Source organism: Vipera ursinii (assembly GCF_947247035.1).
Source record: "Vipera ursinii genome assembly, chromosome: 11".
In the NCBI taxonomy this organism is placed as follows: Eukaryota; Metazoa; Chordata; class Lepidosauria; order Squamata; family Viperidae; genus Vipera; species Vipera ursinii.
The window spans coordinates 3,079,977-3,093,626 of NC_139524.1; the positions used below are offsets into that span (position 1 = coordinate 3,079,977).

The following is a 13,650-nucleotide window of genomic DNA, read 5'->3' on the forward strand; positions in this document are numbered from 1 at the left end:
GCTGCTGCGTCTGCCAAGGATGGCCATGAGGCGGTGGCTGCTCCTCTTCCAGCCGTGCCAAGCACTGAAGAGGGAGCCACCTGAAGCAACCAGGCGCTGGGAGTTCGCTGAATAAAGGGGCTGCCGTTTCTCTTACAGAGTTGTCCCCTCACAAGCACAGATGTTTTAATGTCTGCACTTGTGAGACAGAGAGAGACGAAGAGAAATCCCGAAGAGGCTGTGCTTTTATTTATGGAAGAAAGATTCAAACAGTAGGATAAATATAATGGCAGGTTCAGCTGTAGGAACACGTTGGCCTCAGGAGACCAAACTTTGCATCTACCATAAATTTAGACAAAGATAATGCTGTATAAAAATAGGATCTTGTGCATCAGTTCTTTAGAGGCTGGAGTCCAGTTTTCATCCTTTTATTCACAAAGGGCTTGGCAGGCCTGACCTGGGCCCTCTGCTGGATCAGCTCCTCTGAATGAGCGCCCTGGGTTTCAACTGGCTTCTTTTGGGGAGAAAGTCCTTCCCCTCTTGCACCTCCCCTCCTGAAGCTGCTCAACCACGAACATGGAGGTTAAAGCCTGCTGGTGAGGCAGGAGCTCCTCGCGCAGCCTTGCCAAGGACATGTTGCCCAAAGGCTGCTGATGCAGGAGTCATGCACCCAGCCCATTCGCCACTGCTAATACCCACCGTAGACATGGGGGAAACCAGAGTGCTGTGTCAAGATGGCTGGCATCACAAGATCTGCCAAGGGCTTGGCACCAGGTCAAGCCCCGCACGGCCCTACCATTTCTTCCCTTTCCCCTTCTCCAGCACTCTCTGCACATACCATTCAAGGGACTCTTTAATTTACAGCATTGCGGTTACAAAATCATAGAGGGGCATTACCATGGCCGGAGAGAGTCCCAGCCCACCTGCTCCTCTGCCCTCGGGTGCCAAGAGAGTGAGCCGTGGCTCAAGGGCCAAGTGCCACTGAGGCCATTGCAACATCCCAGATGTTGACCGTCTGGCCCTCACCCTGCAGCAGCACCGGCCGATTCCCCCTACGAGTTCTCCTGGAACCACTTCAGGACGAGCGCCTTGTTCTCTGCCACCCACTTGATGTTGGCCTTCGTTCTCTCCAGGGCCTGCTCAAGCGCCCGAGTGGCTGAGCCGAAGCCCACGTCCGCGTTGTCTGCCTTGAATTGCTCCAGCTGTCAGCCAGTCAGAAAGAGAAGGAAGAAGCGTTTTCCCCAGGCGCCTCTGCTTGCCGGCTCACCATTTTTCTGGGCTTCCATCAGAGTTGCGCTCCCCACCCTGAGTGTTCAAAGGGACTCCCACCGGCAGCCTCCCTTCACACCTCTCTCCCACCACATCCTCCCCTCTGCACTAGATCAGCCGGGAAGAAGCCCTTCTGAATTCACCCAGCAATTTTTTTGAAAAACTCGAGTAAGTTAAGTAGAGCCGATCCGATGCTCCCCTTCCAGTTGCTGGCCAGGAAGGAGATGCTTTTGCCTGGTTCACTGACCTCCGGTGCTTTCTCTCGCTGGGCAGATACATAAATTGAGGACTCGGCTGCTCTTAGAAGGTGGCTGTCGTTCTCTACAAAGCCAGGCTTCCCCATAAACCCTCCCCATACCCCGAACAGCCTCACCTGTTGAAGTTCAAATGGGGATGCAAACCTCTTGGTTACCGACTGGATGAGGCTGGAGAAAGAGAAGGAGCTCCTCCCAAACCTAGGCCAGGAGACAGGTGGGTGAATGGCTGGTCTCCCGTCACCCGGCCCTGGGTGGTTGGGGGGGAGGGGGCACACTCACTGCTGGAAGAGGGTCTTCCAGTTCATGCGCACAAAATCCCAGGCCAGAGACTGCCCAACCACGTTGCTGGCAATGCTGTTGATGGTGGACATGGCATCCTGGCGGCGGATCATGCTGGGGTCCAAGGTATACTGAAGGTACCTGTGAGGGATTAATGGGTAGCTCCAGAAACGTGTGCCCCCTCCCCAAATAGCCGCAGCCTGGCCTTCCTTTCTTTTCGTGCAATTGTAGGCTGGAAGAGGCCACCAGGGCCACCTGGTCCAGCCCACTGCTCTGTGCAGGAAAACCATCCCTGAGAGGCAGCTGTCCAGCCTCTTCCCAAAGACCCCTAGTGATGGGCAGCCGTCCCAACCAGGAATCTTTTCAGCTCCTCATCTGAGACTGCTCACCTGCCCTTGTTTGAGAGCCAGGGGTTATCTGGGGATGTCTGAACTGTGCCCCAGTGCTTTGGGGAAAAAAATAAAAATCCGCTCATCTCCGGCAGTCGGGTGAAGCCCCGTGAGCTGCGCCCTGGGCAGCGATGAGCTCACCTCTGAAGGATCCATGGGGTCTGGCTGCAGGTCAGGGCCGAGCGCAGCTTGTCGGCCTCCGAGATCACCGAGGCCTGGCGGAACATCTCCCAGGCGAAGTCCCAGTCCTCCGGGCTGCCTGTGCGGATAGCACTGCAGTAGATGGTGGAGCGCAGATTGGGCGAGATGCTGAAAGCAAGACCGTTGCTGAGAGTCCCGCGGGCAAAGCGGTGGGAGAGGGAAGACCTCGAGGCAGGGGGAGGAGCAGGTTTAACTGGGAATGAGCATCTTGAGGTCCAGCACATTCAAAGCGCTGTATGGGGGGGGGGATACAGAGGCAGGTTTTGCATAATTGGCAGGATGTGCAGATCCCTGTCATTAACCGGCCAGAGGGTGGCTGCACCGGCATGGGGCAACCGAGGAGGATTCCTTTGGTCCAAAAGAAGAGACGCCGCTGCCAGCAGCAGGGAGAGAAAGAGCTGTGTGCCATGTGCTAAAAGTGCCCCACTCAGAAAAGCTGTCTGCATGCAAGAAGCCCTGGCAGGGGGCAGGGGAGTGTTCATTGTCCTCCTGGCCAAGAAAACTAAGTGGGCGATCAGTTTGCCCTTCTTGCAAAGACAGAGGAGTGGGAGGAGAGGCCTTGCTGCCCTTCCCAAATCCACACCATCTTGGAAATAATAATAATAATAATAATAATAATAATAATAATAATAATAATAATAATAATGAAAATCTCTGCCCAGGAGGTTGCTTCAGCTCAGCCATAGCCCAGGAGAGAGGCTTTCCCAGCGGCATTGCTATTAAAGGGGCATTTTCTTCTATTCTTGAATCCCCTTTGGGAGAAGTGTGGCTACATACATTTAACGAATAAATAACTAAACATTAAAGATGTTAGGCTCTGTCCTCTGTTTGAGTGCAGTGCAGTCAAATAAATATTAGGGCCCCTTTACATAAAATTGCTGGGCTGCGTTCAGATATGCAAAAAATTAGTAATTTCTGCTAGTTATGAATTAACAAAATAATTAAATCAATTATCTATAATTTAATAGCAATTTAAATTAAAATCAAAAGTCATTTTAATTCAATTTTAATTGTTAAATTATAAATAACAATTTTAATTATTTTGTTAACTTAGTAAAAGCAAACAAAATATCTTGCCTACTGCAAAGCAGTAAAATGTTGCATTGCCATGGCTGCAAGCTATGGCTTGCTGTTCCACACAACTGGGTTGTGCTGTGTGCTGCCTTCACACCGCCAAGGAGCCTGGAGAAATGGCAGCTCCAAGCAAAGTGGCAAGGCAGGTGGTTGGGTGGGCCTGCAGAGCCCCCCAGCAGGATTTGGGCTCCGGCAACAACGTGAGCTGTGGTGGCTGGAAGACCCTTGCTGCAGTGGCTGGAAATGGAGGGAGGGCAGGTAGAACGGGGATCAGCAGAGGTGGGCATCCCCAACTTCACGCTTGTCTGGCTTGCTGCCAAGACAAATGGAGAGAAACAGGAAAGGAAAAGCCACATCTGCCACGCGGGGTCCTTCCAGGAGACACCTGGCTGGTTTTGCTGACTACCCATTCCTTCAGAAGGCCCATGAGGACTAGTGTCCTTGATGTAATACTAATCAGCAGGGAAGACGGTCAAGGGAATAGAGGAAAGAGGAGAATTGGGTCCAAGAGCTTTTGATTCAATGCAGGCTTGCTTACCTGCTTTGGACTTAAGGAAGAGGATTTTCCTCAGGAATGGCAAATAGTAGCAGATAATGTGAACAGCTATCCAGCATGGCAGGAATTTCTAAAACGGGGGGTACTAAAAGCCTCCAGCAAATAGTTCTAACATGGGGCAGCAGAAGAAGCAAGGGTGGCTATGTAAAAAAGGTAGAGAAATATAAGAAGACCATAGCTGGGAAGGGAGAGGGCGGAAGAAAACAACGGGTAGCAGTAGAACCAACGCTGGGAAAACTGAGGCTCAGGACAAGAGCGACAAAATGTTTTCTTGTGAATACATTGGCTTGGCTTCCTGGATTTTGGTCTAGTGGACCTTGGATGGAATGGACAAAGGCTGGCTGGACCTTTTGGGGTTCTCCCACCAACCCCCCTTGCCTGAGCTCCAATATGGCCTGCTTAGCATTAGCTGGGGAGAAATTTCACAGTGGCGCCTCCATCCGAGGGCCAGGCTGCGGCTGAACCAAGACGACCCAGGAAGTGAGCGAAGGAAATCTGTACAGCCCTACTGGGCCCCCCAAGGAGGCCCGGCTGCTTTCCTTTGCCCCCACCCCCCAATATCTGGCCACGGGGCTCCTGACTTTGGCTACCAAGAGACCAGATTTTGCTCAGGGTGGGGGGTGGGGGAGTGCTGAGTGCAGCAGCACTGAAAAAGCCAAGCCCCAAAGGAGGCATTTTCTGTCCCAGATGCAGGGGGGGGCTGCTCTGTGGCCCAATAAAATAGAGGCTGAAAAACCTGGCCCATCTCTTCTCTTGGCACCTTTCTTTACCTGCACAGCTCCCTGTGGAAAGCCCCTCCCCAGCCTGCCTCCTCCCCCTCCAAGCAGCCACCCCGCCCAGCAAGGAGCCTGCCAGATGCTGCCTGGGCTGGTCTGGGGGAGGCATCAGACTGCTCCTCCTGGAACCCCTTGCAAACCAGCAGCCCCAGAGAGGCAGGCATCGGGCGATGGGAGGGGTGGGTGGCAGCCATTGCAGTACATTGGATGCCCACCCCCCACCCTCTTCGCAGCGGGTTGCTCTGTCAAGCCGGGGCATCTCTGCCCTCTCAGAAACCCACCCCTCAGGCCCGAGGCTGAGGGGAGATCAGCCTGGCCTGTCAAGGCCGCTGGATGGGCGAGTTTTCTTTTGGCCTTTGTGATGGGGGAGGGAGAAGCCCGTCCAGGGGGCTGAGAGGACGGCCCTCCTTTCATTTGTGCATCGAAGACGTAAAAGATGCCGCAGCCATAAAATTCCACCTGGATTTAGTGAACCTTCTTCTTTAGCAGACAGTCCTTCCCACCCATTTGTCTGCTGAATCCAGGGGTCACTGGGCGTCCACGATAAAGGCGGGGATGCGATTGGGGCATTGGCTATTCAGCGAAGAGGCGAAGCCAAAGGGCTAACAAGAGGCTGAGCCCCCAAAGCAGGGTGGGAGCCTCTGCTCTGGCTCAGCCTCTGAAGAGGCGTGTGGGTGTGGGTGTGTGTGTGTGTGTGTGTGTGTGTGTGTGTGTGTGTGTGCAGGGCCCCTGGCCCAACTGTCCACCCCAGGGGAGGCAAGCCCAGGAAGTTAAGAGGGGTTAAAAGCTGCTTGCTCTCCGACATCGTGCAGGGAAGAAGACAGCCTGCCGAGAAAGCAGCTACGTTCCCCCAATGGGCTCCCCATGTTCAGGGGCCCCCCAGGGCCAGGCACTCACTTGTTGACTTTGGAGTTTTTCCAGGCCTCAAACCAGGAGGAGGCCAGTTCATTGCACCCAGGGACGCCATGGGAGCAGGCCGTGCGGATGGCCAGGATCTGGTTATACCTGAAGGAGGGAGGGAGGGAAGGCAGGGTATTAATTCAAGGGGGGGTGACCAATCCCCCTTTCTCTCTAAAGGCCTTGCCGTGCAAAGACAAGCCCTCCCCCCATTCCTCCTCATCCCTGGAGACTCACTGGTTCATCAAGCCATCCGGGATCTGGGTCCAGTTGCGAGTGAGGTTCTGAAAGTGGTCAAACAGGGGGGTGACCTGCTTCCGGATGTATTTCTGCAAGAGGAAGAGGAAGGTCTGACTAGACTCTTGGAATGAAGCTGGAGACCAGCCCCCCCCCCGCGCGTGCCCTCTGTGGGAAGCGAAGGGAGAAGCCCAAGGGGACGGAAGGGCCGAGACTGGGTGGAGCTGGCACCTGCATCGGCCCGTAGACTTCGCTGCGATCAAACATGAGGCGGAAGTAGTCCAGGTTGTCCAGGGCCGCGTCCCAAGGAAGATAGTCCCTCTCCTGGGCCAGGTAGCGGGTGGTGTTCAGGGCCAGGTCAGTGCCCACATGCTTGGCTCTGAAAGAGCAGCAGAGGGGCTGGCTGGGGGGCTGGTTTCTCCCCTGCCTCAATACTTAGCCCAAAGAGGGCCACGTTGCAGAGGAGGCGCCCCTGGACCAGCGCAGCAGCCTCCCCCGGAGAGGGCCCTGTCGCTGCTGCCTTGGGAAAAACCCCATCGGGTGGGAGTTGCCAGGGGGAGCATTTCAGCCCAGCCAGATCTGCACAGGATGCAGGGAAAGCCCCCCATAAGTCCCGCTCTCCTGTCTGGATTCCAGTTGGGAACCAAGCTGGCCGAAGGAATCCCTGCCAGCCAAGCCTTCCCAACGCGAGCCGGGTTCCCTCCCGGGAAAACAAGCGCCAGTTACTTTCATTTCTGTGGTTGGTTCTTTGGGAATGGGTGGCTCCCGCTGGATGTGAGCGGTCACCAGATCATAGAATCATACAGCTGGAGGAGACCTTAGAGGTCATCCAATCTAACCCCTAGCATAGTGAAAGAGTTACTTGCTCATGAAGGGAAAAACAACAGCAATGCCTCCTTTTCACTTGGGCCAGAAGGGAAAACTGGTCAATTCCATTTTCCAGCCAGTTGCAGTCTAGGCGCTTCCACAGCCCCCAACCTCTCCAGCCCAGGAGTTCCACAGGGGGCATCCATGCAGCAGGCGACGGAAACAGGGGGGGGGGCCTTTCCTCCGTTGGAGGCAACCGACAGATGCAGATGCCCCCCTTCCCTTCCTTCTCCTTGCAGCCTTCCCCTCTCCCTATAGTAGTTCCCCCTGCCCCCACCCATCCTTCTACTGGTTCCCCACTTTCAGATCACATAGAGGGGAAGAAATGAAGGTATGAAACCAAGGAAAAAGGAAGGGGCCTTTGGTTCACCCCTAAATTGGCTAAACAGCAAAAGGTTCCTGTTGTACCAACTCAGCAACCCAGGAAATGAGGCGCCTGGAGGGGAGGGGGCTGCCTGCTATGCCCACAGGCAGCTGGAGGGGAGCTGCGGCTTAGAAGGCACCGAGGCCCGGCTGACAGGCAACCCATGGCTGATGGCGACAAAAGCTGGAGAAAAAGCTGCGGGTGTGGAGCAAGAGCCTTCATGGTGGGGGAGGGGCAGTGGCAGGCGACAGCGGGCACTCCGCGGCTCCAGAGCCAATGGATAAGCCAGCTTCACACCCGAACAAGCAGAGTTTGTGACTACAAGGAGTCCTCACTTAGCAGCCACTCGTTCTGCAAAACCTGGACAGCCCTGAATGAAGGGACATACGATCCGTGCCCGAAGTTACAGCTGTTGTAACCCCTGCACAATTCTTTGATTGCAATCTGGCTGCTTGGCAACCTGCTCAGACTCAAGACAAGTTGACAAGTGCCCCGCCATCATACGATCACCATTGGCTGTCTTGCCTGCCAGCTTTCCCGGAAAGTCAAGGGGGGAATGGCAGAGAAGGTCGCAGGCTGCCTCTGGATTCTGGCTGGCCAAGGCCGTGTGGCAAACAGCTGGACTGAACCTGCTTGGATTTCACAGTGGTCTTTTTTCCAGTCTCTACCTGGGAGATCATTTCACAACCGCAATGGAAAGTCCTAAGATTGTGGTCGTTGAGCAAAGTAGTCACGTGGTATCTCGCTTAATGACTGCTTCACTCAACAACCAAAGTTCCCAGTCCCAATCGTGTAAGCCCTTAAGCAGGGTGAGGAAGAAAAACCCTCGGACCTGCAGCAATCTTACTGCAATTCCCCTCCCCACTACCGGGAGGGGGGTGGAATAAAGGGATTCTCACCTGGCCAAGTTGAAGGCATCATCGATGATCTGAGCCCGATTTAGAACTGGGATCATCTGCCAAGGAACAGAAGAGTCAGAGAAACTGAATTAAGAGTTAGCAAAATCAGGCAGTGGGCAAGAGGAGAACCCCAGAAGAGATCCTTTGGCACACAAGCTCAAGTCCTGCCTCCAGACCGTTGCCAGTCGTGCTGGCAGAGCACCAAGGGAGACTGTGGTCAACCTCTCATCCAAAAGTGGGCCTGGAGAATGAGAGCCAAGGCTACCCCAAGCCTTCGGAGGAGTCTTCTGGAGAAGCTGGCCTTTGGGGGGCCCACAGGAAGAGCAAACAGATGCTGTGGGACACGGGGGGGGGGTGTTGGGGAGGAATGGCTCAGGGTCTGGAAAGGGAAGCATCTCCCTGCCTCCCCAGCTTTATGTCTCTTGGGGGGCTTCCCTTACCCCGGGGCCTGGAGGTAAGAGAGGTTTCACCATAGCCGTTTCTGGGACAGAGAGGGGGTAGGTGGTGTTTTGACAGCCTACCTGGAGGTCTTCATTCAGCTGATTCATGAGCCTCTGCCAGTTTCCCGAATCATAGTTTACCCGGAAGAAGCCTGTGACATTGACGTTGAGCAGCAGCCACTGGGCGGGGTCAGCAGAAGTCGAGAAGTTGGCATTTAGAGCTGCAAAAAAGGAAGGAAGGAAGGAAGATGATTCCCTCTCTACTGCAAGAGCTGCCAGGCTCCTCAGTGGGGGCTACAGGTGAATTTTGTACAGTTTGAAACATACAACACTGATGACGTCTCCCAAACTCCCTTTTGAAGATCAGAAAACGAGGAGGAGGCAGCCCCCCAGCTGCCCCCCTCCTCTGGCAACAAGGGAGGCGCTCTTGCCCCCCCCCGGCTGGCAGCAGATCAAGCCAGCCATCTTGGGCCAGCTAGCCAAAGCCACCTGGGCAGCCTTAAGCAAACTCCATCAAATCTCCCATGACCACAATCCTGTAACTTTGTACAACAACAAAGGTGGTGCAAATACCTAAAAAGTCTGTGAGCCAGTACATCTCGGCCTCCTTTCCTTTGCTCAGCCAGGAAACTGGGACAATCCAGATGTAACTGCAAGAAACCGTCTGTCAGTTGAGCAGCTTCTGCCCTCCCTTGATCCTTCCCTGGCCTCAGCCTGGTCCTCCTCATTCTTGGACTGCATGAGCCTCGTCTCCCCAACAGCAGGATGGGACCCCGTGGCTAAGAGCTGCACGTGGCCAAGAGGATTCCTTCCTCTCGCAGTTTCTGGGCAAGGCTCTTTCCACACGGAGGTCCGCCATCTCCCCAAAGGCTCAACGCTCCTGACTTACTAGAACTGTGAGGGTCTCTCAACGGGGCTTTCTGGGTCCAGCAGAAAATGTTTTTGTGTAATGATGCCTTTGGAGGTATCAACTGTGAGAACCGGGAAACCCATCTGCAAGGTCCAACGGTCCATGATGGTCTTGACGGTGCTTGGAAGATACACGTTCGTCTTGTTGACTGCCTGTCCCAGAAGCATCAAAGAGACTCAGCTTGAGAAGGCGGCTCCTGGCTCTGGTATCCTGAAATGCCTAACCTCAAGATTTGGACTTTTTGGCAGGAAATGCATCCCAGGCAGCCTGAAGTTGATTGAGGCCAACTGCCAGACAGCCCCACCAGCCTTTGCAATGTAGCTCCTCTCTCGTAGACCACGGAGCTGTCTCTTCCTCAACTGGGCCGGTTGGTGGCAACATGGGCAGAGGCCCACAGAAGGAAAGAGGAGACGGTTGCCACTGGAGTTAGGCAGACAGAACAGCCTAGAGCAGTGGTGGTGAACGTATGGCATGCGTGCCAGAGGCGGCACTCAGAGCCCTCTCTGTGGGCACGTGTGCCATCGCCCCAGCAGAGTTCGCCAGAGTAGCGAGCACATGGCGTTTGGAAGCGACGGGGCAGGAAGTGAGCAAACAAGTGGCGCTGACCCCTTGGGGGTGCCCTGGAGATGGTGAGGAACTTGCCCCCACCGCTCTGGCCCTGGAGTGCACGCACAGGAGGCGGTGAGCACATGGGGGCCGACAGCATCCGGCAGCAGGGGTTGTATAGCCTGCGGTGAATACTGGCAGCACACAGAGTCAGGGGAACAAGTGATGTGGACCGCTGGACACACCTACTCCATCCCATTTCTTTTTGGTTGGAGAGCTGGTCAACTCTGGTCGTCTCCTCAGCCCCCTCAAGGGTCTTGCCCTTGGTCCATGGGTGGAGCGCATTCCCCTCACGCACCTCAGTACCTACCACGGCCACCAGCCACTCGCACAGGTCCATTAGGCTGCCACCCAGAGTTACAGGCCCGCCCAGCACGAAAGAGGCGAAACGGTCTTCTAGGAAGCCCCGCGTAGAGGTGGCAGAGCACGCCAGGGCCAGCAGGCAAAAGGCCACCCTGAGAGGGAAAGCCGGATCCCCATTGGCATCATGGCCGCCCAGGCCCAGCAGAGATGGAGGGGGGAGGCACGCAATCCTAGCTAGGACTGGGGGGGCATGGCGCCGATGGGGATCTGGCTTTCCCTGCTCGGGGTAGCCTTTGGCTTGCAGGGCGTGGATGTGCTCTACCACCTCTACCCGAGCTTGCTAGTCAGCCGTTTCACCTCCTTTGTGCCGGGCGGGCCAGGCGGTCTGGGCGGCAGCAGCAGCCTAATGGACCTGAGCAGGTTGCTGGTGGCAACAGCCCAAGGCAGAGCCAAGGTGTGTTGGCTGCACCAGGGGACCAGGCTCCATGCACGGGCCAAGGGCAAGAGCTGTGAGGCAGCCGAGGAGATGACCAGCAGCAACCTGCTCTCCAACTGCAAGCAAAAACAGATGGGACAGAATAGGGGCATCTGGTGGTCTGCATCACGTGCCTCCCCCCTCCCCTACTCCGCCTGCTGCTGGAGGGCTGGCCTGGTACTGGCAGCGGGCTGCAGAGCCCCAGAGTGCACTGGTGGAGGGGCCAACAGGCTGTGGCTGCTGACGGACACCATCAGCCCCCATGCACTCGCTGGCCTCTGTGTGTGGGGGGGTGTTGGTGTCAGGCAGCAGCCGCCCCAGCCCCTGCCTCACCTTGCCTTGCCCTGCGGCAATGGCTCCCCCAGGGTCAGGAGGCATCCTGCCTGACCCTGTAGGACGAGCCTCTTGCTCACCGCCTCACCTGCCAAAGGCCCCCTGGATCTCCCCCAGCCCTGCCCGGCCCCCACAGGCATCCCCCTACGAGCAACATCAAGGTGGCCATGGCCACCCTGGCCACACCCACCTAGACAGCCATGACCACTGTAGCCACGCCCACCCAGTGGGCCATGCCCCCTGCCCCCCTGTGAGGGCACCGCAATGCTGATGCGGCCCTGGCACTTTGCGATAAATAAGTGGGTTTGGGGTTGCGGTTTGGGCACTACTCGTTCTCTAAAAGGTTCGCCATCGCTGGCCTAGAGCTTCAGAGAAACAATCTGAGTAAGATGGAGCACCAAAGGTCAAGAACCAAGGCCACTTGCAAGGCTGTTGGACTTGCACTCTCATCACATGCTTGGGATCTAGTGCCGCTGTTACTTTTAATGTGAACTTTGCACTGTAACCTTTAAAAGAAATCCGTGTAGGGCAGTCGGAGCCAGATGCCCTCACAGCTGTGTTGGCTTCCGGCTGAGATGGGATGTGTGGATGGGTTGCTGAGAGTGGGAATACAGGAGATCTGAAGGAAGAGAGAGTGGCTTCCGGGAGGGACGTCCAACCGGAGGATGTGGGAAGGCATCCTTGAGGGGAGGAGGGCGGTTGGAGTTGACCTGTCACAAGTAGGGAGGGGAGGCAAGAGGCTACTCTGGATGTTGCTATTAGGCGTAGTTGTCTCTCTCCATCAGATCAGTAAATGCAGAGGGCAAGGGGTTGGCTGGCTAGTCAGGCCCTTGCAGGAGAGGGCCCCTTCTAAAGCCTGCTCACGGCACCACCGAGGAAGGAACCCATCGGGAGAAAAACCTCCTCCACTCTGGAATTCAGAAATTCTGTGGGAGCAGCTAGAACAGGCTTTCAAACATACCTTCTGCAGCTGTTCCCAGAGGTCGTCACAAACAGTATTTCCATATTGGTAGGTCTCAAAGTAGGTCTGTGGAGAAAGGAGAGTCAGATGAGCGGAATTCCCAAACACAGGAAAGCTCGGGGCTGCCTTGTGTGTGTGTGTGTGTGTGTGTGTGTGTGCGCGCGCACGCTGGCAATTCCCTCTGCTGCTGGTTGACTTCTCTGGCTGACAGAGACTCGCCCACATTCAGGGCAGGGGGGGGCAACGAGGGCCCCACCCAGCAGCCACCATAGCATCTCACACAGATTTGGGGGAGCAGCCTGGCAGACGTGGAGGTCGGCAGCCCCACATCCTGACGCCGGCCATGGAGGAAAGTGCCAGGGCCAGAGGAGAGGGGCTTGCCCACACCAGCCTGAAGGGGCCCAGAGGTGCCGTGTCCCTACAAGCCATCCCTCTTACCCAGTAAAAGTGGCTAAGATTTTATACGGGCTGGGACTGCTGCTGGCCTGGGGAGAAAGCCGCCTGCTTGCCCCCCTACGGCAGGGGGGTGGGGGGGCGTCAGAGGGAGACAGGAAAGGGCTCTTTGCTCATCCCACCAAAGCTGAGGGAGTGCAAAGGGGGGGGGCTGTTGGTTCCTGCTGGTCGTTCACCAGCGTGGCAAGCTGAGATTGTTCTGAGCTAAATCTCTCCTGAAAGGGCTGCCTGGAGATCTGCGGGATCTGCCCTTTTACACCCCCCCCCCAAGAGGGCACGGCAATACACGGCACCATGGGGTTTGTATGTGTGTGTGTGCCACAGTTTTGGCTTGTGCACCAGTCAGGGAGGGGGAGGCGAAGGCAGCCCCTTACCTGCAGCCCTTCTCTGAAGACAGCCTCGGTGAGGAATTCTGCCAGCATTCGGATCACAGCCGCCCCCTGCAGGGAGAAAAGAAGCTGCCATGAGGCAAGCAGAGGGACCCCACCCCACCCCACCCCCAACCGCCCCTCTCTTCTTCCTCTGCAGGGGAAGGAAGCTTCAGGAGGGCCAGCAGGGCATGGAGCAGACTCCGTCCCAGACTTCTTCTGGGCAGCCCTGGGGATCATCTGAGGAAGAATACTGCAAAGCCCTCTTTAGTTCTCTAAATCCACCGTTTCACGGCGGTAAACAGAGACTGAATTCACAGAGTAACAGAAGGGACCTCCTTGGAGGCCTTCTTGCCCAAACCCCTGCGCAAGCAGGAGACTTTATACCGTTCTAGAAAAATCTCTTCTTAAAACATCTCCGGGGTTGGAGCACCCACAACTTCTGGAGGCAAGATTGTTCTCCCTGACAGGAGATGTCTCCTTAGTTTTAGGTTAGATCTTCCTTAGTAAGTTTCCATTCCTTCCTTCTTGTCCTCCCTTCAGATGCTTTGGAGAGTAGGTAAACCCCTTCCTCTTTGTGAAAGAAAATTTCATCACTGAACTGCATTTTGATGGATAGGGCCCAGTGTTCAAGTCTGCCAAGATCTTTCTAAAGTGTTAGCTATTCCCCCCAGGCTTGGTGTGGTCTGCAAATTGGATGAATTCCCCTTCTAACCCCTCGTCTAAATCATTTATGATGATATTGAAGAGAACTGGG

The 13,650-nt window shown here is 55.7% G+C and overlaps 1 protein-coding gene across 6 annotated transcripts in view; it reads right to left on the bottom strand.

Moving 5' to 3' along the window:
* Positions 1-206: 206 nt before the first annotated feature.
* Positions 207-13,650, bottom strand: part of ANPEP (alanyl aminopeptidase, membrane) — a 38,032-nt gene continuing 24,588 nt past the window's right edge. For all 6 annotated transcript variants that reach the window (XM_083370926.1, XM_083370925.1, XM_083370929.1 and 3 more), the window contains 13 exons: positions 12,900-12,965; positions 12,073-12,138; positions 9,374-9,546; positions 9,058-9,134; positions 8,566-8,705; positions 8,045-8,100; positions 6,146-6,293; positions 5,915-6,006; positions 5,678-5,785; positions 2,315-2,482; positions 1,785-1,925; positions 1,622-1,703; positions 207-1,181 (listed from right to left, as the gene is read on the bottom strand). In XM_083370926.1, the coding sequence (XP_083227052.1) occupies positions 1,032-1,181; positions 1,622-1,703; positions 1,785-1,925; positions 2,315-2,482; positions 5,678-5,785; positions 5,915-6,006; positions 6,146-6,293; positions 8,045-8,100; positions 8,566-8,705; positions 9,058-9,134; positions 9,374-9,546; positions 12,073-12,138; positions 12,900-12,965 (1,467 nt within the window). In that variant the 3' untranslated portion in view covers positions 207-1,031. The remainder of the gene's footprint in view (positions 1,182-1,621; positions 1,704-1,784; positions 1,926-2,314; positions 2,483-5,677; positions 5,786-5,914; positions 6,007-6,145; positions 6,294-8,044; positions 8,101-8,565; positions 8,706-9,057; positions 9,135-9,373; positions 9,547-12,072; positions 12,139-12,899; positions 12,966-13,650) is intronic.